The following is a 23,838-nucleotide window of genomic DNA, read 5'->3' as shown; positions in this document are numbered from 1 at the left end:
TCCAAGTCTTGTATTTTATTCATAAGTTACTTGTTGATTATCATATACATCACTGTCAATTTGTCTTTATCACTTATTACAGTTTTATGTTATAATAACTTTCAAAAGGTTTCCGGTTTACTGGAGTATTTGCTGAGAAAAATCCTGATTCGGTAAAATGAATTCCTTCTTTCAAAAATTCGGCAACCTCTCGAAAGGATTCAAAAACCAAAGGATAGGAATTCGTCGCATAAAGTGTGTATTTACCATCACAGTATGACATTCTACCATGGACGATGCGACGTTCTGTTCTAATAAAAAAAATGTTCTTGTTAATATATGTGGACAAGCCGATTTTTATCTCTATGTTTTTTTTTTATAATTACATATTTTATATGTTTTTTTTTTAATTTAGGATTGTTTTACTTTGATCTGTACTCTTCACAACTCTGAGTAGCTCTACGCGTCATTGCATTTGGCATTTTCATAACCTTATCTCAAGATCTACTCACTTATTACTATTGGTTAGATTATACTGGAGGTTTTGACGTTCTATGTTTTACCCTTGTATTTTCAAGTGGTATAAATACTCTTCCTTTGGGTTTTACAAAGTATTGTGATATGGAACCAAGATGCTAGACTAACAGTGTACCAGAGTGAGTGCTCCAAGCAAATAAAGTATTGTTGTTCGTAATTGCTATTTTTGTAATTTTTTTTTTAAAGTTTTCAGTTTAATTACAGCTGTTCATGTTTAATGTTCTATTTGTGATTTTTCCTTATTGTTTGCAAGATGTTATAGACGATGTATTGATTTATTTTGCAAGGCATAATGTAAAATTATCAAAAAAAATGATATAATACGCTATATTACGTATTGGAAGGACACAATATTTACATATATTATGCTTCAAACAAAACCACAAATTTCTATTGGATAAGCATTATGGTCTATTCCTTTCTTGCTCCACCCCTATTAAACGATTGGTAGTGACGATATATCACCACGATATATCAACCCGATACATCACCCTCATTACGATATATCTCCAACTTGACCGAAAATGCCCTTTTTTGTCCATAGGCTCATCCTGTTCGTTTTCATTTAAGATTACTTTAATTAGAAAAAGGAATAGTGGGAGTGTTAATTTTTTGTTATCTTACCATTGTTGATTTATTCAAATGTTAAAATACTTGCAAATTTCATTCCAGGTAGACATTCACTGTATATGCTGTATTACACTTATACTTGAACTTCTTAAAGGTTAAACAGACATGCATAAAAGTGTGATGCATTGAAAAGGGTATTCAGTATAATACAGCACATATATTTCCTGCAGCAGAGGGTGATATACCGAGTAACACACTCGTCTCGAGTGACATATCTACCTCTTGTGTTACTTTGGCGTATCACCCTCTACTGCAGGCAATATGTGTATACTATACTTCACTATCTTAACCATTGATTGATTTCGATTGATATACTATATTTAATGCAATTAAATATTGTCAATTTCATTATATTATTGTATGTACTCTTATACTGCATATTTTGATATTATAATACAAGTGGAACATTTTTTTTAATATGCGTGATTTATATTGTGTAGATCTGCCTACCTTCTACCTGTACTGTAAAAATAAATACGTTCTACATTCACTGCCAGATTACTATAACATCCCGATGCACTTATATCAAAGGAAGTTTTTATTAACAAAAAGTTTTAAAAACTGCAAAATCGTTTCTCGAATTTTTGTATAAAGTGGCATCAGTTTCTGAAATTAAAATAACAAATCTAACAAAAGGTCTTATTTTTTCAAAAACATTTTATTTTTTTTACGTTAGGAATTCCCGGTACCTTGCGCCACACAACTTTGAGAGTATTCCTCACTGTTTGTGACATAATAAAATCGTTAGTTTTGATTAGAGTTGTCATGGAGGTTGCGGTAAATCCCGGACAAGCCTTGTGGGGCCGTCAGAAAACACAAATGCTTATTTAAAGAATGATATTTTTAAGATCCCACGAATCGTGTTGGTTAGAATATATAGATAGTATCCTTCTTTTTATACTCTGTCTGCTTTTCTGTTTATTCACGACGATTTTAGATGGTAACTTTTGAACAAATTAAACTTAATCTCCAACAACTTTGTCAACCCCTCTTTTCATGTTTTCCGAAGGAATCATTTGAAGTCCCATTTATACTTAAACCAACCCAGATAATGAAACACGTGCTCATAAGTAGCAATAAATCAACCTGTCGTTGTTATTTTGTTACACTTACAAGACTGAAAATGCAAACTTGATTGATTGATCAGATGAGTATCTGAATAAGTAGCTGCCGACGGGTTTACTTGATAGAATGTCTTCTGCACCTTCTCTAGTTATACTGCTGTGAAAACAGCTGGATGAAAAAGGCAAATAAAACGAATAAATTAATTTTATTTCTAATTTCGTTGATAAGTAAGTCCGATGTTTTTTTTCTTTTAAATTTAAATTAAGCAGTGCTAAAAAAAATATTTCATACATTTTTATAACCTTTGTATATTTTTAGGGATATCTGTTTGTTGGACTGTAGACTAGAAAAAAAAACAGAAAAACAAAACAAAAAAACAAAATACTGAGAGAATATTTTTATCATTTAGTCTTCCTGGTGACAAAGAATGTCTATTAAAACACATTTATCAATTCCCATATCTTTTCCACACGGTTAGACTTTTTATTTGGAAAATATGACAGCACGAAAAAAAGCATTTACATACTTAATTTAGATCTACATCATGAAATTTGTTGAAAATGCAAAATAGATGGTGCACGAAGGCATAGTGTGTTCAATATGTGCACATGTTTTAGCAAATTATATTCAGCGGTTTCAGAATAATTGCGGATGGTAATATTGTTCCCGTTTTGTAAAAAAAAATGTCAATATCAATATTTATCGTCAGGAAACACAAAATTATTTAAAAAGAAATGCAAGAAAGGACGTGCACAATAGCATAATAGGATAAAGTATGAGTTTCATCGAATTCTGATACAATTAAGCCGTTTAAGAAGAGATGTGAAAATTAGCTGGGAGCGGATGGATGCACAGACAGAGAGACAACCTTATCACTATATATCCTCCGCTTTTCCGACTTTCAGTAACGGCAGCATTTTTATCATAGAATCTGATTCCTATTCCGCAAATATCTAATTAACACCTGTTTTTCTACTCCATTTATTTTTTCTACGCCACAATGAAAACCCTTATAGAAAAAACAATTATTGTGACTAGTTTCATTAGTTTTAAACTTTACCAGGTATACTATTAGTTGTTAGTATCATCCTAATCCTTCTCCTTAAAATCGACTACACCTTTTAAATGATAAAGAATGCATTCCTGGTGATGGTCTCGTTATAATTTGAAAAAAAAAAAATACATTCAAAAACGAGTATGTGAACAGCTGTCAGGTCAAGGTTAACTTACACTAAACTAAACACTAAACTAAACTAAACATGCACTAAACAATTTACAATTCTACTGTAGCGTTCATATACAACATTTTATAAATCAATACTCATAAAACTTACCTGAGACCCTCTGGTTCGACAACTGAAGAAATGTCATTATTATCAGAATCGTAAACATTACCAGGCGTTGTTGTAAAGGGTTGTTCGGGAATTTCTTGGGTAACAGACGGTAATCTTTTAGTGTCAAGTTGATTGTCGACTGGTAGAGGACATGTAAGACTTCTTGTTTCTCGTGAAAATAGTTGTACAGTGTTTATCCTTTCCACAGAAGTATCGACATAGCTTTTACTTCGTAAAGGCGGTGGACAAGGTTTTGTATTCGATCTGTTCATTATCATTTCGTCCTTGACACTGCGTCTGAGCGTCAGTCTAGGTGGTATCATCGGGGCACCTTTAAATGCAGTGGAATTCTTTAGAATAACCGGAAATGATTGAAATACATGTAAGTCAAACACCCCCAAAACGCTTTTTCCAATTCAAAACCTGTTACAGTCCACAAGACGAGACTAATTTTGTCATTCGGCTGTTGTACGGTTGAGATACAGTTACATAAATTGTATATGAAATAGATACTAGGCCAGAGCTATCGTTCATTATTTGATCGATTTAAGCGAAGTATAATGTATGTTTTTTTCTCAAAAATCAAAATCAGTATACCAGTATGTAGACAGATAAAACATCGTTTGTTGGATAGACTTTTTCTGCATCTTGTGTCGCCTCACCCTTGCTTACCCTACCGATGCATCTGGATCATGCGCATAGTTTTAGTGGCCTCCGATCTATTCATTTATTTTTGTTTCTTTGAACGATTCATTTTCCTTTTTCGTGAATGTTTTTCCTGTCTAGTATTTAGTCTTTTTAATTTCCGCTATAATCTTGGTCCCCTTGATCATTCTCTTGGATTGATATGTACAAAATAGAAACCCACTGGTTTACACAGAGTGATAAAGACCGTTACTGTTTTCTCATATATTTAATCAAAACAGGTCAAATGCAATTGTAACCCACTTAAATTATTGTTTTCGAATTAAAACAAAATTGTGATTCGATCAAAATTTTATACTCAACGAGATGAATTTTCTGTAATCAACACACTAACTTTTAGGTATTGCGCTAGTAATATTGTAAGCGATGACCTAAGTTTGAAATTCAGTCCAATCATTCAGTTTTTACCTAGTTTTTACTTAAATAACATTCAGATACCTTCTTAAAATGAAAATCAGTTGTGAAATAAGAAGGACAAGATGGACATGGATAGGACACATTTTAAGACGCGAAAGCGATAACAGTAGTAACACTCCAATGGACTTCGGAAGGAAAAAGAGCTAGAGGCAGGCCAAAAACAACATGGAGAAGAACAACAAAGAAAGAAAGAAACCAGCAAGGATGGACAAGTTGGAACATAGCCAGAACAGCAGCACAGGATAGAAAACAGTGGGCAGTCAGCGTGGCGGCCTTATGCGATTTCTGGAGCGGAGATATTTACGATAAGGTCTTAAAACGAGAACGATATCTTATAATGAATTTATTATTGCTTTAAAATGATCAAATTCGCATATTAATTTTTGAATGAAAATCATACGAAAAAAATGTAATTGACACGATCTGTAAACATTGGTTTCCTCATTTATATGACATATGATATTAAAGAACACTTATCTAAAACTTTTATCAAAGGTTAAAAACGATAACCTATTGATATGTCAAGCAAAAAATTGATATATAAGGAGTTGATAGCAGTGTACAATTACTGTTCTCCAAAATGACAATTCTCTGACTGAAAAACTTCAAGACATTTGGGAAAACGATCAATTAATGATGTTTATTCATGTTAAGCATTTTGTTGAAGACAGATATACCGTTACAATAAGAAAGAATGAACAACTGTTGATAGGAGAATTTGTTTTTCAAAACTCTTTGGTGAACACATTTTTTTACTTTCATCATTATAAGCATGTGTTTAGGAATGGATTTACAAAACAATATTTAGTAAAGTCTGTCATAATTGTATTTATTTGAAAAATTTACTGTCTGGTTGTTTACTCATAAGCAATGCAGTGTAAGTGTTTGTAAGAATCAGGAAAAATCAAAAACATGCATGTGAAAACCCCACAGATCTGACAATATGATTTACTACAGGACGTTTTCTTTATTTGAAAATACTATTGTTTGCTCTCTGCATCACTGGACCCATTCAGAATTTTTTCGACAGAATGTTAGAAAAAATGAGGTTATTAACGGAGTCATATGCCCTTGACCTTGAACTGTGTATTTTCAATGCATGTAAATGAAATTATTACTCAATGCGTCGAGATGATATAGAAAATCTGGTCTTTTTTCCTTGATTCTGATCATGCAAATAGTCAAATGACACTAACAAAAGAATTATTTTTTTCATACCATATTTCACAAACTGCCTGATTCTTACAAAGACGGCTACTTAGAGATTAAGTCATCCAAGATTATCTGTTTACCTTCTGGTAACGTCTTGTCACTGTTTTGGACTTCTTTTAATCTCTTTAGCCGTATTTCCATTCCTAAAATAATCAAATGGTATCTTACAAATTACCATGAAACGTCTCCAAATGACCCGAATACACTTAATACCTGCCTGTTCATTCATTTAAAACCTGCGAAAAAGACGGGGCTCGAAATGTACAGATAAAACAGAGAATCAAAACTTATATTTTACTAGTTATTAACTAACATAATAACAGAAACCAAAACAAAAAACAAAAACAAAAAAAAAAAAGAAAAAAAAAAAGCTATATACAGTGTTACTTACGAAAATAAAAGTTGCAATATCGAATCTATATCTTGTTACGTGAAAGCAATAATCCACAAAAAATAAATTGTTTTAATATTTTTGTGCATTGTTGATTATGTTCAAATGTATTAGGTAGGTTACATGTGTAAGCGGTATTTTGACTTAATTGTGTTCTTCCCCCATCATTTGACACAGAAAAAGAGAATTATCATAAACATGCAATTTCAGAAGCTAGTTACTAGTTACATGCTTTCTTCATAACTGTGTTAGGGTTTGATCTGATCTATTTAAAAAAAAGCAATTACCAGTCTGGATCATTTGTTTTTCCTGAAGGGTAACCTCAGTTTCTTCAATTTGTTTTGCAATGTTTTTATATTGACTGTCCATTATATATGCTTCCAATAGAGCAGTATAGGCATTAATATCTTTACGCAAAAGTTTTCCCAGAAGTCGTCTATTTCTTTCACTTGATGTAAAGCACCCAGCAGATATTTCCTCTTTATCTTCAAACGAGATCACACCTGATGCAAAAAGGTGATCACATACTGACGAACAGATTGTTTTCTGTACAATTAACTTGTAATTCTTTTGCAACTTTACCTTGTGGTCACTAACTGTAAAATAAACAACTTATATAATATCAAAATCATTACGAAACCACTTATCAGATTTAGCTATAATTATTTTATTTCATCAGTGAATGCAGTTCATCTTTGATGTGTGCACGATTATATCATGTTTTTTTTAGAATTCACCACAATTCCAACGTTTCGGTATTTGTCACTGATATTTTTTTATCTGTTTGAAAAAATCATTTCAACAGTTCATCTTGGTTGATGTAATTGAAAGCATTACCAACAGCCAATTCGCAATCTTCCTTTACCCAAAAGAACTTCAAAAATTAAAGACACAACGGTCATCCTAAAATTTGTCTCCCATCTCGACCTTCATCTTAAAATTGAGGAAACAAAGAAACGTTTCCATCTCTCTGAAAAGCGCGACAACTATTTTTGATTTGCTCAAATGAATTTTTTTACTTATGTTATAATACTTTACGCTTCCAACGTCTGAAGTTCTTGTGGAGTCCGAGTTGCTCATTTACTTTTGTTACTTTTTATGCATGGTTTTAGTTACTTTATATTCTTTGTTGTGTATGTCTGTTTTCCTTGTCTGTCTGGCCTTTGTCCCTGGATTACATTCTTTTGATTACCAACTAACTCATTTGCTTTAGTAAAAATATTGATCTTCTAGATGGGGCTCCGTGGCAAATTAAACAATTATAACAATAAAATGTTTTACTCCATAGGTATACGGTAAACAAAATGGCCTGACTGACTAGTGCTGAGTGTCGGATATCTATATGTATTTTGCTTTTGATATTGAACTCAATGCTTTGTTAATGAGGACCTCCATGTCTTTGAATGGAAGACGAGGACCCATTCTCATGAAACCACAGAGTCATGTGACGATACTTATATACCCTATTGGTACACCATCTTTAAATATATTCAACTGCCAATATATTTTGGTTTCATATCAGATTGAGGGTAAGAACACAATTACCGAACTCCAGTAATTAGTAAGAAAAAAATATCTTAACAAATGACAATATCGAGGTAAATACCGGAGTTATCCTGACTTGGTACATCTATTTCAAATTGAAAGGATGGGTTAAACAAGATATATATACCTCCCGCTTCTATTTTTTCCCGGCATATTACAATATAATCGGGTAGCATAAAACTGTCACTGGTCACAATTGGTACATAAGTGGTCAAAGCAGTACAGTAAATATAAACATCTTTTAATGTTGTGCTTATGTAAAAAATGTTTACTTCATAATAATCAGTTGTAGAATATTAATTTTAAAAAATGTATTATTGATTTTATAGGAAAATTGTAAATAACATTGGCTGTTTACACAAATTCACAAATAGTTAGATATGCTTTAAATTTTATCAGCATCCAGTTTTCTTCAGCGTTTTTGAAGTGTATATATAGGAAGGTGTACTTATCATAACATACCGTTTCCATTTCCGATGTATTCTGACACTTTATCACACTCTCCGTGTAAAAGCCTTTTCATATCAAGTATAATTTTTGCGGTGTAAAGATTTTGATCGTCTGACTGGGATAAAGCCTCTATCAATGGTTGCGTGGTGTCAAATGGACGATCTTTAAGAAGATGTATAAGTGTCGAATTGCGCTTTGATGCTGTAGAATGTTTTTCGATCTCCTCTCGATCTTCCGATAGTAAAACGCATTTTGAAATTAAAAAATCTGTAACATCTTTGTCGAGTATTGCTGTCTGCTTTGTTAGTTGATCGGAAAATAGGATGAGCACGGCGTTTATCTTGTATTTATCTTCTAGAAGAAGCCATTAAGCCGTCAGACAAAATTAACCATAGGTGAACATACGATAACAAAACATCCAGACATGTTATATAAATGTAATAATTCAACGTAACAAAAATAATTTCTCCTTAGGTTGAAGTTTTGAAAATGTCAAATGTCGTCTATATAAGTGAGCGCCGAACAGGCAAAAGGGTACTCAAAGGAACCAAGATTCTAGCGGACATCAAAAGAATGTGATCCAGGGACAAAGACCAAACATAGAATACTGATAAACAAAACAAAGAACATACAGTTACTAAAATAACATATACAAAGTAAGAAAAGTCAATGCGCAACTCTGATTCCACTAAAAACTTGAAGTATGGACCAGGTGCTAAAAATTAAGCTCTATAAGTTACATTAAAGTCAAGTAAGATTTAGAAAACTCAAAAGGCAAATCATATACCCTTCGACAATCATTGTATAGAATAAGATAAGACTGTGACCAGTTAACTAAACTAGTTTGTTAATAAACTTCTTTTTTTATTAATAAAAGTTATAAATGCATAATGACATAGGTCAAGGGGGTTACGGGATTTTAGCCCCTTTTTGTTCAAAATTTTTAATTTCGTAGAAAATTTGGGCAAAAATGATCAAATAATGGCTTTGAATCCAACTTTTCTCTGGGACCCCTAAAAATGCTTGGATCCGCCCATGGTAGTACAAACAGATATTTGACTTTGAATTCCACTGTGGACGAATTTTTCGTTAATCAATCATCCATAGATTACAACATCGATGCTACGTTCTCAAAACGAAGAATGAACGTGAAAAAGTTACAGCATTTGACGTCGACAATAGTCATCATCGTCAATTGAACTTTAACCTCTCTAAACTTTGTGCAGGGTTTAAACCAAATCATACGCGCAGAATAAAAAAGATTTGAATGTTGATACGCTATCCTGAAAGGTAACACCACACAATCGAGGGCTTGCTGGAAAAGGTGGACGTTAAAGTTATTAGATGTTCCTATGTAAGCTTGGTTCTGCCTTAAAACCAGACCGTGATTCATCATATCTTTAGATAATCAGTAAAACAGTATAATATATTTGTTAGGTCCTAAAAATAACCCTACAGGGGCGTAGCTGTCTATTCGCAGTTGCGTACTTTCGGAAAAAGCAACAAAAATAAAAACAAACATTTTAAAGATGAATTAAAGGTTTTATGCAATGACTCACTGGGGGCCTTGAGCGACCCCCCAAAGACCCCTCGCCGTAATTTTGCGTACAAATAAAACAGGCCTAGCTACGCCCCTGCCCTTCATTGGTTCATGTCATTGTAAAGATTTTGGCCGGAAGTTTTCCTGTACTGTTTCTGTAGTAGAACATAACCATAATATAAATGTTAAGTGTAAGTGTTTGTAAGAATCAGGCAAAATGGGAAAAATCAGAAACATGCACTTTCAAAAGGATGTTTTTTTATACCATGTTTCACCCACTGCCTAATTCTTACAATGACTCAGACTTAATATTTCCACATTTCCAGTGGGCAACGTTTATTTGTACTTATGTATTACTTAATACAGTTTTTATGGGGTATACAGAAGGATTTTCAATCAAAAAATATTTGGGATCTCCTGTATAGATTGAATTTGTTTTTGATTGGTTAAAGTGCAAAAATACTGGCTCGAAATTTTCCGTACTTTTTCTGCAGTAGAACCAAATTGTAAGTTTTTATATCTCAAGTTTTATTTGCACTTATATTTCCTAATACAATTTTTATGGGGGCACACAGAAGATTTGCAATAAAAAATATTTAGGATTAAGAAATGCATGAATCACCTATTATAATTACCCCCGCTTGGTTTATGCCAAGATGTACTTAAGTATTTGTATCTTACAACAGCGGTTTTACGCACAATCGCATTGAGTAAAAATATTTTAACTGGACAATTCTCTTATTTTTGTCCTAATCATTGATATTATCTCTATGAACGGAACGGTATAATACAGATAATGTTTTTATTGCCATCGTTAGATTTAAAATTGAGCAGACATTGGTTCACTTGTGCAATGCGTGGTCATTGTGTTTTAAAAATGTATGATAATTCATTTGACCAGCAATTTATTTTCATCACATCTAGTTCAACCATCTTGTACATTAGTTCACTTGTGCAATGCGTGGTCATTGTGTTTTAAAAATGTATGATAATTCATTTGACCAGCAATTTATTTTCATCACATCTAGTTCAACCATCTTGTCTCAGTTGAAGCACAACCTTATTCACAATGCATCATACTGTTCGAATGATGGTCACTTAACGGTTTTAATGAAGTTTTTGTCTTCCATATTTTATCAAATTATTATAATTGTTTTTATTATTCTTTATGAAATAACTTACCATCAGAGAGCTGGCTAAGGGACAACTGGAAAGCTGTCTGTAAATATAAAGGTTCAAGAAAATGTACATTATTCAGGGGAATTACAATATTTATTATTGTTTAAACTATCGTTTTAAATTATAATATTTGTTCGGGAGACTTATACATGGTGGAAAGCTCATGTAGATGGTTGTGTGTTTGTGTGTGTGTTTTCAAATTTTTATTGTAAAAGTAAATATCTTCTATTGAAGACAATAAAGTATTGCTATGAATTTAGTAGTGTAATCAATTTATAAATGTAAACTGTGTTAATGATAAAAAAAATAAAATAAATTTTAACGTTTTAAAATTCGAAATTTCGTAAAGGTAAAAAAAACGAAGAATTTGGTAATTTTTTGTAATTCTAAACAACATTGCAATACGATACTCGTAACTATAAACTATTACTCATGGTTGCATAACGAAACTTTATAAAAGCAAATGAAAATCATTTACAATCCGATACAAGCTCTTGAAAAGTTTTTGTGTGTTGTAATGATTAAACATGGTTTTTCCTAACACTGAAAATAACCGTTTGGAAATTCATGTCAAACATTCACCTAACATGTTTACACAACAAGGCAGGAAATAAATGTTAAGGTGGGGAAATTGTATATAAACATGCATCAAAATTTCATCTACTTCGGATTATTATCTTTTCCCAAAACTTCCGCCACTTTTGACGAATATAACGACAAAACATATTTTAGTATTTTTTTGTTTTTGTTTTTTTTTAATCTTTTTTCTTAAATTATCAAATGACATTTATTGGGTGAAGCATCAAATCTAAGCAACAGGTTGGAAAATTACATTCCGGATTAAAGCTTTGATTGCAAATAATGATAGGGTTTACAATAAATGGAAAATATATATGACGTCTCTTGATACAGGCTTTTTTAAAACAAAAATTGATGAAACACATGTCTTACCTCATCAACTGTTTCATAGTTTTGTTTGGTCAAACGTACTATGTTTTCCATATTTAAATAAGGTTGTTATTGAATATCTTCTCTGTGTCGAATTCGTAAAAGATTGTTCTGCACTACTAACAATTTGGTTAGTTTCTCTTAACAAGGTTTAGATATTAACTTCCGCGTGCCATTATGAAAAAGGTGTTAATTGTCTATTTATATTTTATTGTAGTGATATTATAATACATATCTAAAAATATTCCGGGTTAATAACCGGGAAATTTTGTTCACTTAAATGAAGGGTGGATAACTGATAAAGGCTAGGCAATAGTCAAAAGGAAAAAAACAGAAAGGAAAGACCGTAAAACGAATCGTAATATCAAGGTGATAACCGGAAAGTTTGAAACAACCACAGTTTTCCTGATTAATACAAACATTCCCGATGGACATGCTTTTATCCTAATTAAAGACCAATCGGTGGGCTTGAGTTGACATTTTTTTCACGGTAGTGTTATTGTCTTTTTGACATACTCTTCATATCCATTCTCTTTATATGATGGGTTAAACCAGGTTTCATAGCGCAATATGAATTTAACCGGACTTCACACATTTCCTGCTTAGACAATTTTCGTTTTATTCAGGATTCAGAGTACACAGGTTTTACAATAAATTCAAATATTTAGACATGTAAACAATTATAACGCTTTATGATATAAAATTCATGATAGATACTAATCTTAAGCCGACAAGCATGCGTGACGTATACGTCCACGCGAAAGGGCTTCGCTACAATAAAAGAATTTTCCTCGCGGAAGTGGCGTATACTTTCACGAGGAAGCTCTTTGCTACAATAAAAGAATAGTCCTTGCGGAAATGTAGGTATTGTGGCGTATACTTTCACGAGGAAGCTCTTTGCTACAATAAAAGAATAGTCCTTGCGGAAATGTATGTATTGAGGCTTTTCCACGAATGCACATAGTGTTTTATCCCGCTGTTTACACGAAAGGGTCTATATAAAATGAAATATGTTGTAACAGGAACTAAGTAATTACGTGTAGTGATCGAATATATGAGATTTTGAAGTGTTTTGCATATTTAGCGGCGTTAAGAATCTCTCCAAAATTAAACCAACTTTTTTTTTCTGAGACCACAAAAAAATATATGTGTGCGTGACCATTTTTTTTTTTTCGTTTTGCAGAATTGATAATGAGTTTAATTCAGTGTTATAACGTAGCCGATTGATCTGAGAGCTAATTCTAAGGAAAGCACGTGGCCAATATTTTTGAGGTTGACCTAATTCTATGAGAAGTACGTGGCAAACATTTCTGAGATACATCTAAGGCCTAATTCTATGAAAAATACGTGGCCTTGTTATATGTAAAGAATGAGGTCAATATTTCTGAATGAAATTAAGGTCTAGACCTAGATAAAATACGAAGTTAATAGCTCTTGCATGTTTTCCTGAATACAGGCTATTTACAGAATACTTTTTGTCATGTATTTCCTTATTTATTTTGCGTATGGCTTTTTAAATATTGCCCAAAAATAATTATCATTTCCATTGATTGATTGTTCTGAAACACATCGTCTATTTGGTCTGAAACAAACCGTTTTTCTGCTCATTATGAAAAAAATCATTTTAATGTTTTTTTATGTCATTGCTTTTGGTTAAGTTTGTCCTTAAGTTATTCTTTATATCTCATATATTAATTGGCCCTACATGCTATCAGCTAATTATATAATAGTTGTCGATAAACTGGTCAATATCGGTCATTATCACGGTCTTAGTCAATACGACTGTCCTGTCGGCAGTCTAAATATCACGATATTGACCAGTTCATCGACAACTATTATGTTTTTTTCATTGAGGAACCATATTCTTTTTTTTTCAGAACGCCATGCAAAGCGTGTTTCTGCATATTTACATCGACCCATTGACAACAGCTTGATCACGAATGCATTTTAATAAGGGGGTGTAACTCTAAATTCGTAACCGGGCATTACCACGATGTGATGATACCCGCAGACATTATCACATTATGATATTGACTGGTAAAACTTTATACTGCAGGTTAATTAATACCATGCGTAAAGGTTTTATCCAATTGAAATTACTGATTTTTTACAGATATGAAAAAACAAAACATAATGTTAATATACTCTGAAATACCAATACAACGATAACAATAGAACTGTACTAGCACCACATGTATGCTGCAGTAATTAAGTACCACTCCAGCTAAGAATTATGCAACATGTGATTCATGGGTAAAAAGCATACATATTTTTATTTTTGATATTTTGTTTAAATTGCCATAGTAAACAGAAATTAACCTTCAGTTTTTCACATAATCTGTGTTCTTAGGAGATAAGAATTATATAGAATGTACTGTAGATTTCAAAATCAAGGGATATAACTCTGTAAACGCCACTCAAATACAAAAGAAGCTATTGGATTTTCAATGTTGATTATCTCCTAATAATCAGGCAGATTTGAATGAATAATTACACATTTCATAGTAGAGACGCATAAAGCAGCTTAATTTAAATATAATTTTTTTTTGTCTGTGTGTGTATCATATTTTTTCATATTTTTTAGGTTCTTACAACGACAGCTACTTATTTATAACTCAAATACATAAACATTCTATGATTAACAATTAAATTAAAGGGAATATGCAAGTTTTTCAATAAATCTTTAACTTATAATGATTCAATTATCAAAACCAAAACTGACTCATCTTATTCAAATTTATCTAAGATCGGTTAACATGATTTAATACAAAGCAAGATACCCCCTTTACTGTAAGAACTGTTCCCCTTACTTACTAATAACATAATTTTTCCGTAATAAATTAAAGAAAATAGTAACATACGACCTCAACCATCACATCATTTGTTATTTACTCTCAAGGGGTCAACAATTCAACTATAATATAAATAGTGACCTTATAGCTGTGGGCTAAATAGATCACCTTTATTTGATGATGTGAATATTTACCTATCTGTAGATTTAAGTACTTCTCCGTCTATGAATCGGGTAAAAATGTATATAAGGTTTTGCACATAAAATAAAGATACAAAAATATTTTTGCATTAACCAAGTATTCATGCCTTATTCCCCCCACATATAACCATAACATGTTTGTTAAATTTGCCTTTTTAAGATATCGATAGGTCAAATTCAGTTGAAATGCACTATGGAAAAATGACGCGAAAATTGCCCCACACTTTCCCCCTATAGAAGCATTCAAAACCATCAAATTCAAAGATGCTTCAGTATAAATTTAACTGTATTTTTGTTTGTTTTCTATATGTATTAAATGTATAAGAAGACGACAAAAAATTAATTTAGAATAATGATATGCCCTTAATTGCCTGATATTTATACAGAATGATACTTAAGGCCGGTCATAAGGTTACAGTTTTGTAATACTAATAGAATAAGGGCAAATAAGTTACAAAGCTACTTAGTGTTCACAAAATCATGGAGGGTTTGGACTTAACAACTATTCTTGTTTTTTGCATAATATTTTTGCTTTATTTGTTGTGGATTTACCAACCAAAAGAACTCACCGGCATTCCTGGTCCAAAACCATGGCCAATTGTTGGAAACATCATTCATCTAAATAGATTGAACAACGGAACATCCAGAGACAAGTTTGTAGAAGCTCTGCGTGGAACGTATGGGAATATATGCAGGTTTTTCCTTGGATCTCATCCCCTTGTTATTGTTCAGGGGTATGAACTTGCTTCCGAAGTGCTTCACAAGAAAGGCAAAGATTTCATCGACAGGCCAAACTGGCTTCCTGGGGTTAGGAAAGTTCGACAAGTAACTGGCGGTATGTTCCGTTTGATATTTTGGCGGTTTAAAACACTGTGACATTGAATAAACAGTCAATATGATATTCCATCATTGGCAGGAAAATATTTGTCGCATATGTATATATATAGTTAAGAAGTTAATTTAAAGTCGCTTTTTTCTTCATCTGTCTTTCCAGTTGGTAAGTTGTATAATAGAAACTGATCATTTAACTTGCAACTGCCTTGAGTGACCTTTATAGTTAGAATATCAAAATACTTCCGTTACAAACATGTTGAATTTTCTGAAATTAACCATTTGGTGCAAATAAACAATTTAAATGACACTGATTTGACCTTCAGAGGCAGATAATACCCTATTTTGTTTACAGTGAATTTTCTTTGTTGCATGACGTCTATTGTCGTTTAACAATAAAATGAATGTTTTTAATCATTGTCGCATGTTGATAGTTTTACTAACATATGGATAATTACAATTTTACAACTACATATTTGTACACTAAATGTGTAGCTCTTTCAAGTGTACTATAGACTAGCCTCAATTATGTAGTAGTTCTTTGGCTAACATGTTTGATAATGTTGAATTCCTAAATTTTTGTCTGTAGTTTTGTTTATTTTTTTTTTGTATGCTTACTAACTTACCACTTAATTATAAATGTGTTACCAACAACGAGTCTAATGCAAATCACTACCGCAATGAATAATATCGTGGATTCATTCCTTTTCGTTACTTTGTGTCTCTTAAGGATGAATTAAATTTTATACCTTGATCAATTGCAATACGTGAGAATTTCACATTAAAACAATTAAAATGTTGAAGCGTTACTATTTATACATGGGTAATCAAGGGAACCAAGATTCTAGCGGAAACCAAAAGAATGTATTCCAGGGACAAAGACCAGACCTGAAAAACAGACAAAGACAACAAAGAACATAAAGTAACTAAATAATACATACAAAGTGACAAAAACAAATGAGCACCTCGGACTAAAAACTAGGATAATGGACCAGGTGCACCGGAAGGATAAGCGTCCTCTGTTTTTCACCCACCGTGCTGCTCATAAAAAGTCAAGTTCAGGGTAGACGGAAGAGGAAAGGAAAACTGTGACATGTTAAACAAATAAGTTTTCATGGTATAGATGGATGCACCGTAACGATCCAGGAGTGCATGATGATAACCATTAAACTTCTGTAGTGATGACTTCAATCTTTTAGGAATCTATTTAATGCAGAGAAATAAATCTTTTAGGTGTCGGGATTGCTATGGAAGCTGGTGAAGCATGGAAAGATAGGCGAAAGTTTGCAATGCGGACAATGAGGGATTTTGGAGTTGGAAAATCGTCAGCGGAGGAAAGAATTCTCGATGAAGTTGAAAACATCACTGAAGATTTAGAGAAAATGAAAGGAAAAGAAGTAACAGATATCAAAAGAATGATGACATGTGCGAGTTGTAACGTAATACATGGAATTATTTTTGGATACAGGTATTGATGTATTGTGTTCAATTTGAATCCCCTTGTGTTTAATATTCAATTGAAACATGAATTGAGATTTTTTTTTCTCAAATAAATGTGAGAGGAAGACCAAATGTGCTCTGACTAGACATTCAGAATAATACTAAATGAATGGTCACGTATTCCATAGAACATAATTGGAACAAAAGCCATGCAATATCCAACCTAATTAGCATAACTATTGCACAGGAACAAATCCGCCTCTGACGAAAATGACTCCGTGCGAACGAGAACACGAGTTACCCCGTGTCTGTAAATCTCTCATTGGTCAATTATTGATTAATGGGCGTTGTCAATTCATTTTATAAATCATTTGCAGCTTAACGAGTTATTCAAATAGACTGAGCCTGTTAATACAACAAAATGTTGCCATTGATAACTATTTTGACATAAAAATACCCTGAATTAGAATAAGAGGTATTTAGACCCGCTGTTAAATACCATTGCATTTTGTGTTATTTTTATTAACAAATAATTTCGGTTATCATTAAATGTTAAAATATATATTTCTCTCATTCTCCTAAACCAGTCATATGACTTATTTTGTGATGAAAATTGTGTGGTGATTTATAAATTTCCGCTACTTTATTTTAGATATAAACACGGTGACCGAGAGCTGGATGAACTACTCGGCCACATGAACAATATCTTTTCTGGTCCCGGTTTTTTGTCGGTGATGGCGATCTATCCAATTCTCAATCTGCTTTATGTAAGGATATTTGTTTCATACACATTTGCATTACTACATGTAAACAATAAGACAATGTCGTTATATCCGCTAGATATCGCTGTATATTTTGGTGACAAACAATATAGGTAATACAAACTGTGAATGTTGACTCGGAGCGAAGCGGATGGTGCTGTATCATAGAATTTAGTCGGTCAATGTATTGTAAAAATTTATATAAAAAAAGAATAGGGACATCCGATTGGCCTTTTCTACTTCACCGAACAAATAGTGAAATATATTTTACTTCTCGAATTCTTCTCTGGGAGTTGAAAGAAGCGCGGAACAAAATAGTCCTCTTTTTATCCTTTTTTGGATGTGCAATGTAAAGATTACCGGCCCAAAACTATAACTCAGCCTTAAATGCTGCAAATATCATAGATACGTAATGGTCCAAACATTGAAACATTATAATAAAACATACTAAGGTCAAAGTACATTTTGGGTGGAATTAACCCACTTAATTTTATAAAAAATCAATGTCTGAGTTCCAGTAAAGTTTTACTTGCTGGACAAAAAAGTCTTTAAAGTGGATTTTGTTTTATGCGTATCTCTGATAAACACTGCACATATTGATCAAAATAGCATGTAGCTTTCTTAATTTAAAAAAAAAACAAGAAAAAAAATTCATGTGTGTGTGTGTGTGTGTGTGTGTGTGTGTGTGTGTGTGTGTGTGTGTGAAATTGTTGACCTTTGTGATATTTTCAAACTTTTGTATTCTTGTTTATTTTTATTTTATTATTTATTTATTTATTTATTTTATTTTTTTTTTTTGAATTTCTGAACATGTGGTGTTCTATGTTAGTGCAAGCGTCGCAATTAGGGAAAAAAAACGTGATGAATTTTTGTACCAAATTTTGATCTTTAAACAAATAAAAAAAATACCAGTTTTATATATTGTAAATTTCGATATGCTGTACACGTGTTTCAAGAAGTAACCTCTCATCAGCAGCATTAAAATCAAATATTAGTTGTATACAAAAAGTACTCATAACCAAACTATCGAAAGAGGAAGCAAAATCCATCACCGAGAGGTTCTACCATATAAAATGCAAGGAATGAAGCCTCGTGTTTTAAAATTTGGAATACTGCAAGACTTCTTATACAGGGTAGATAAAATATGATAATATTCGGGGTCAGACAAGTCTGACTACTGACTTGGTGAATACCAAAAGTGTAAGTCGACTTGTCAATCCTCAACATGATCTAGCTAAAAATTCCAGTATATGAATGTTCCTGTACTTCATAAAGCCCTTTTTAAATCATGTCTACTGAGGGGGGGGGAGCAAAAACTCGCCAATATGTACCTCATTTCGAAGTAAATGCAAACAGATTTCTATTAATTTTGTGGAAATTCTATACTTCATGTTTAATGAGGAAGATATCAGTAATTCTGGAGAAGATATATTGCATAATACATTTTCAAGAATGTTTGGAGTAACGTTTTAACCTCCATTATTCAGTTTTGTAAGATTCATGAACTAAATAAATATGTGTGCCTATAAAAACACGGCAACGCGCGCAAACTCTTGTTTAATTTCTGTTTTAGGGTGACTCTTTAATCAAAAGGAGAGAAGGATTTAGGGCGATAAAAACTTATATCGATCAACAAATAACGCAACATAGAAAATCATTCGACAAAGATTACATCCGGGACTTTGTTGATTACTTTCTGGAGGCTGAACAGAACCAAATTGAAAGCACGTCAATACTAAACAGTTCGTATACAATTTACATTTATTATTTGACGTATCTGATTTTACAGGTCCGAATTTTTCATTAAAAAAATTGATTTTGAATGTCAAAAATATTTTCGATTTTTTGCCTAATTTGTGTTAAAAGAGAATGATATTAAAAATACTAAGTTGTAAAATAAACAAGAAAATTAAAAAAAAATAAAATAAAATAAAAAAAATGAAATTGATATGATAATTTTCTTACCGACAACCAAAAAGGCCTACGTAACTCGAATAAGGGCAAAGTCAAGAAATTTAGCCTCGATCTGGGTGCAAAAAGAGCTTTTAGAAGACATATGTAAGAATACAGAGCAAAGTTGGCAAAACCAATGAGTGTTTTACTTAAGTCTTTTTTTCCATTATATCATTGAGGAATGTGTTATATGAAAATATTTTTAGTTTCTTGCTCATCTTGATGAGGATGGGATATCAGTGACATCCTATACAGGAAAAGGGTCTATAATATTTATGGTTCAATATCGGTGAACTTATAATTCAGTTCCAATTTGAGTACAAAATGCTCTGCACCCGTTTATTAGTAATGCCTAATGAGAAATTTGTTTTTACAATACATTAAAGAGTTGTTATACATTTTAAATATAATTACGGATTTATTCACTTTATACATTTAGAAGATTTTGGACCTGGCACATTTATCCTTTTGCGTCATAAAATAAATGATTGCTTGCTTTTGATATCTAAAGTCATAAGTTTTATTTTCAGCAAATTCACTGTTTAATATCATTGTTGATCTTTTTGCGGCTGGCACTGATACGACATCTACTACGTTAGACTGGTCCATACTGTACATGATGGAATACCCGGATGTACAAAAGAAATGTCAAGACGAAATCTCAAAGGTTCGCTTTCTTTTGTTTGTTTTTGATTTTTTTCCGTTTTGTTCTTGTTTCTTTATGGATTTTACATATAATAGGGTAAATCAGGGAAATATTCCAATATATTATGAAAGAGCAAACAGTGCAGTTTAACGCACGGTAAGCGAAATTAAAGTGATCCATGTCAGTTTCTGTATATTTCGCCTGTGCTACTACAAAACGTTATCGAATTCTTGAATCGGAACCAATCACTCTATAAAAAAGACGGATTTTACAAGAATTTACATTATTGTTTTGTAACATGCTGTGTACATTGTGTAGCTTGTAGGTTCTGGGCGAAACATAAAACTATCAGATAGGCGAAATATGCCATATGTTGAAGCCACTTTGATGGAGGTCCAACGATTAGGAAATAGTGGTTAGTTGATAAAATTAGATTTGTAGCAAGATATTTAGTGCATGTAAAATATCTATAACATGTTTTTTAACTAAGAATTAAAAACGAACTCCATGTCGTTAACGTATTTTACTTTTGACCTGATGATGTCTGCTTTCTGTACCTTAAAATTATCAATTTATTAATTACATTTGGGTAAAAATGAACAAATATATGTAGAAGCATATGATCCCATTCCAAATTGGTTTATATCCATCCTTACAACCCTTTATAAATGAGGACTTCTAACGTATTAGATATTTAAAGTCGTGATAAAGATTGCATTAATGCCATTTTAACATTATCAATTTGCATACTGTAATTATTCAAATGATTTGTACTATATTTTGTGTACTAATTTCTAATTGAAGCCCTCGATTTAATATTAAGCGTATACCAACAAATTATATACTTCTTTGTTTTCTATATCAACCATAAATTATTATTTTTTATTTCCTTTTGAACGAATAACTATTTGGAAGTAAAAATAATCGTAATCTATCAATGGTTCATTTAAACGACGTTGGAAAGCCAAATATTGTTGTCATCATAAAATTAAACTTATCATTCATTACAGTTCCATTTTCTTTACCCCACGTGGCTACTACTGATACAACGATTGGTGAATACAATGTACCTAAAAACTGCATAGTTTTAGCAAGTCTCCGATCAGCACATTATGATAAAACCGTATGGGAAAAGCCAGAAGACTTTAATCCAAACAGATTTCTGAATGAGAAGATGGAAATTATAAACAAGGAGTATTTGATTCCATTTTCCATGGGTAAGCCTTGAAATAAATATTGCTAACCGTTAATGAACGGTGATCAAATAACCACTACAACGTCCGGTACAGATGGAAAACTTGTTGGGGAAGCACTTTTCATACCCTTACTATACGAGACAACTAAGAATAGCATTATTGTAAGCATGCTTATGACATGCCTTCAATAATAGCTAACATGTAAACTTATATGCAATATTGTGCATATACCACTGTTCGTTTAGATACCTGATTTACCCCATTAAAGTTAACGTTACATTCATTTTGTATCATCTCCTACCACTATGTACGGTCAATTAATCAGGCAAAATCATCTCGCATGATTTTCTCGCCAAAATCACCTGAATTTAAAAAATAGAAATAGTGACCAAGTTCAGATCTTTGCCTGTTTAATAATACCAAATATAACAGGTTTTCATACCTCGATCTGATTTTCATTAACGACAGCGTGTAAAACTTTGTACAGAAATTACTTCATTCTTATTCATATTAACCATCAATGAGGTTGACCGGGGGTAAGGGACATAACTTGAAATTAGTGATATATTTGTATCATATTCACCAAAGCTTTCAAGGCTTTCATTTGAAGCAGAATGAAATAAAGTTACTATGATGCTTACATGAGGTTAATGTAAAATGCTGAAAACAAACGTTTCGATGAATTGTAAGAGTTGTGTCCCTTACCTTAGGTCTACCTCCTTAAGTGTGCAGGGTAAAGAAAGTAGTTTAATTTGCACAATTGTTGTTTTCACTCTTGCTGGAAATTTTTGTGCCTGTGATGACAAGTGTCACCATTTGACTAGTACTGCATTTATTCTTGAGATCTTGGTTGAGAATCGCTAGGTTTTAAAAGGAAATTGCTTCTCCAGTGTCTATTCAAAATTATAAGTTGATTTATCTATACATTACATCGTGCAGTACATAAAAACATATTCTATGGTACTTAAAGCATAGATGATTGAAAGAGCAGTGTGAGTGACCAAGAAGTCACCTTTGAATTTTAGGTTTTATAACTTCATTTTTTTTTTGGTGTCTGTAATACTTTAATAAAAAAAAACATGACAAGTACGTAATTAAGAATAAAATTGTTTGCTATAACATAAAAGAAACAATGATAACAATTCAACACTTCTGAAATGCCCTTACCATTTAAGTATCAGAAAAAAAACAAAACTAAAAAAAAATAAAACACAAAATTGACACAACAAAACAATTCCATTTTTTGTTTTCAAATGATTCAAATTTGTTGTCTTCCATCTAATCCTATATGATTTAATTCAAACTGTTAACCAATGATAATATTTTTGTTTTGTAGGTCCTAGGGTGTGTCTTGGGGAATCTCTTGCAAAATCTGAGCTGTTTCTCATCTTCTCGAATTTAATACAGAAATTTACATTCTCCAAAGTAGATGAAAATGATGTCCTGTCTTTCGAGGGAAGAGGTGGAATTACAAGGACAGCCTACCCATACAGGGTGATTGCTAGTCCAAGATAACTATGGAGATCTGACTTTAAATTATATTAAGAGTTCAAGTCAGTTTATGCAAAGAGTAAGCTAAAATATAACAAAAATAAAGTGGTAGATCAAACCTATTTTCTATTGTGGTACAATAGTTACAAAGTGATTATGGTTATGATCCTTTAATGAATTTGCATTAATTTTACATGACAGGTTTAATTAAAACGCGATTTATTTTAAAATGTCAATATAATGCACCATTTCAAAAAATCTAGCCATTGTTTAAATATGTTCTGAAGGGCAGATTAAGATTTGGTCAACACAAAACAGATGTATGGACTAGAATATAGCTAATAAACAGTGACTAACCAAACAAGCAAAAACGACAAAATGAAAGCCTAGTCACCGGTTATAGGATCAAGTCATTTGCCAGAATAATAATCTTAGTGACAACAGACGACCAAGATTAAAACGGTTAACCAAATTTGTAACAATAACTTTAGCACTAAGTACTTGTAAATTTCATTGATCAGTACTTAAATCACCGGTCTGTCTGGTTGGCATAAAATAGCTCACTCTCCACGTGGTAGAAAAACGAAAAAGAAAAC

At 32.1% G+C, this 23,838-nt stretch overlaps 2 protein-coding genes across 4 annotated transcripts; one reads left to right on the top strand and one right to left on the bottom strand.

Annotated features, from left to right (window-relative positions):
- LOC148603179 (uncharacterized) lies at positions 1 to 15,631 on the bottom strand. 3 transcript variants are annotated; one of them, XM_088553755.1, is made up of 8 exons: positions 15,494 to 15,631; positions 10,988 to 11,024; positions 8,278 to 8,619; positions 6,558 to 6,866; positions 5,960 to 6,022; positions 3,546 to 3,876; positions 2,260 to 2,379; positions 1 to 290 (listed from the first exon to the last, which is right to left on the bottom strand). In XM_088553755.1, exons 1-8 carry the CDS (start codon positions 15,536 to 15,538, stop codon positions 77 to 79), a joined length of 1,461 nt encoding a protein of 486 aa, XP_088409881.1. In that variant the 5' UTR covers positions 15,539 to 15,631; the 3' UTR covers positions 1 to 76. The 3 variants fall into 3 exon arrangements, with proteins under 3 accessions (XP_088409881.1, XP_088409880.1, XP_088409882.1); XM_088553754.1 differs by lacking the exon at positions 15,494 to 15,631 and adding an exon at positions 11,936 to 12,136; XM_088553756.1 differs by lacking the exons at positions 2,260 to 2,379; positions 15,494 to 15,631 and adding an exon at positions 11,936 to 12,137.
- On the top strand, positions 15,266 to 23,360 carry LOC148603178 (cytochrome P450 2C38-like). The gene is made up of 8 exons (XM_088553753.1): positions 15,266 to 15,759; positions 16,989 to 17,223; positions 17,848 to 17,962; positions 19,530 to 19,698; positions 20,440 to 20,576; positions 20,874 to 20,970; positions 21,566 to 21,772; positions 23,088 to 23,360. Exons 1-8 carry the CDS (start codon positions 15,405 to 15,407, stop codon positions 23,264 to 23,266), a joined length of 1,494 nt encoding a protein of 497 aa, XP_088409879.1. The 5' UTR covers positions 15,266 to 15,404; the 3' UTR covers positions 23,267 to 23,360.
- The last annotated feature ends 478 nt before the right edge of the window (positions 23,361 to 23,838 follow it).

This window comes from Perna viridis, chromosome 11 (genome assembly GCF_037379345.1).
Source record: "Perna viridis isolate PV_CMFRI_1.1 ecotype Kerala chromosome 11, ASM3737934v1, whole genome shotgun sequence".
NCBI classification, from domain to species: Eukaryota; Metazoa; Mollusca; class Bivalvia; order Mytilida; family Mytilidae; genus Perna; species Perna viridis.
Note: the sequence above shows the minus strand (reverse complement) of the source record. Positions and strands in the feature narration are given on the sequence as shown.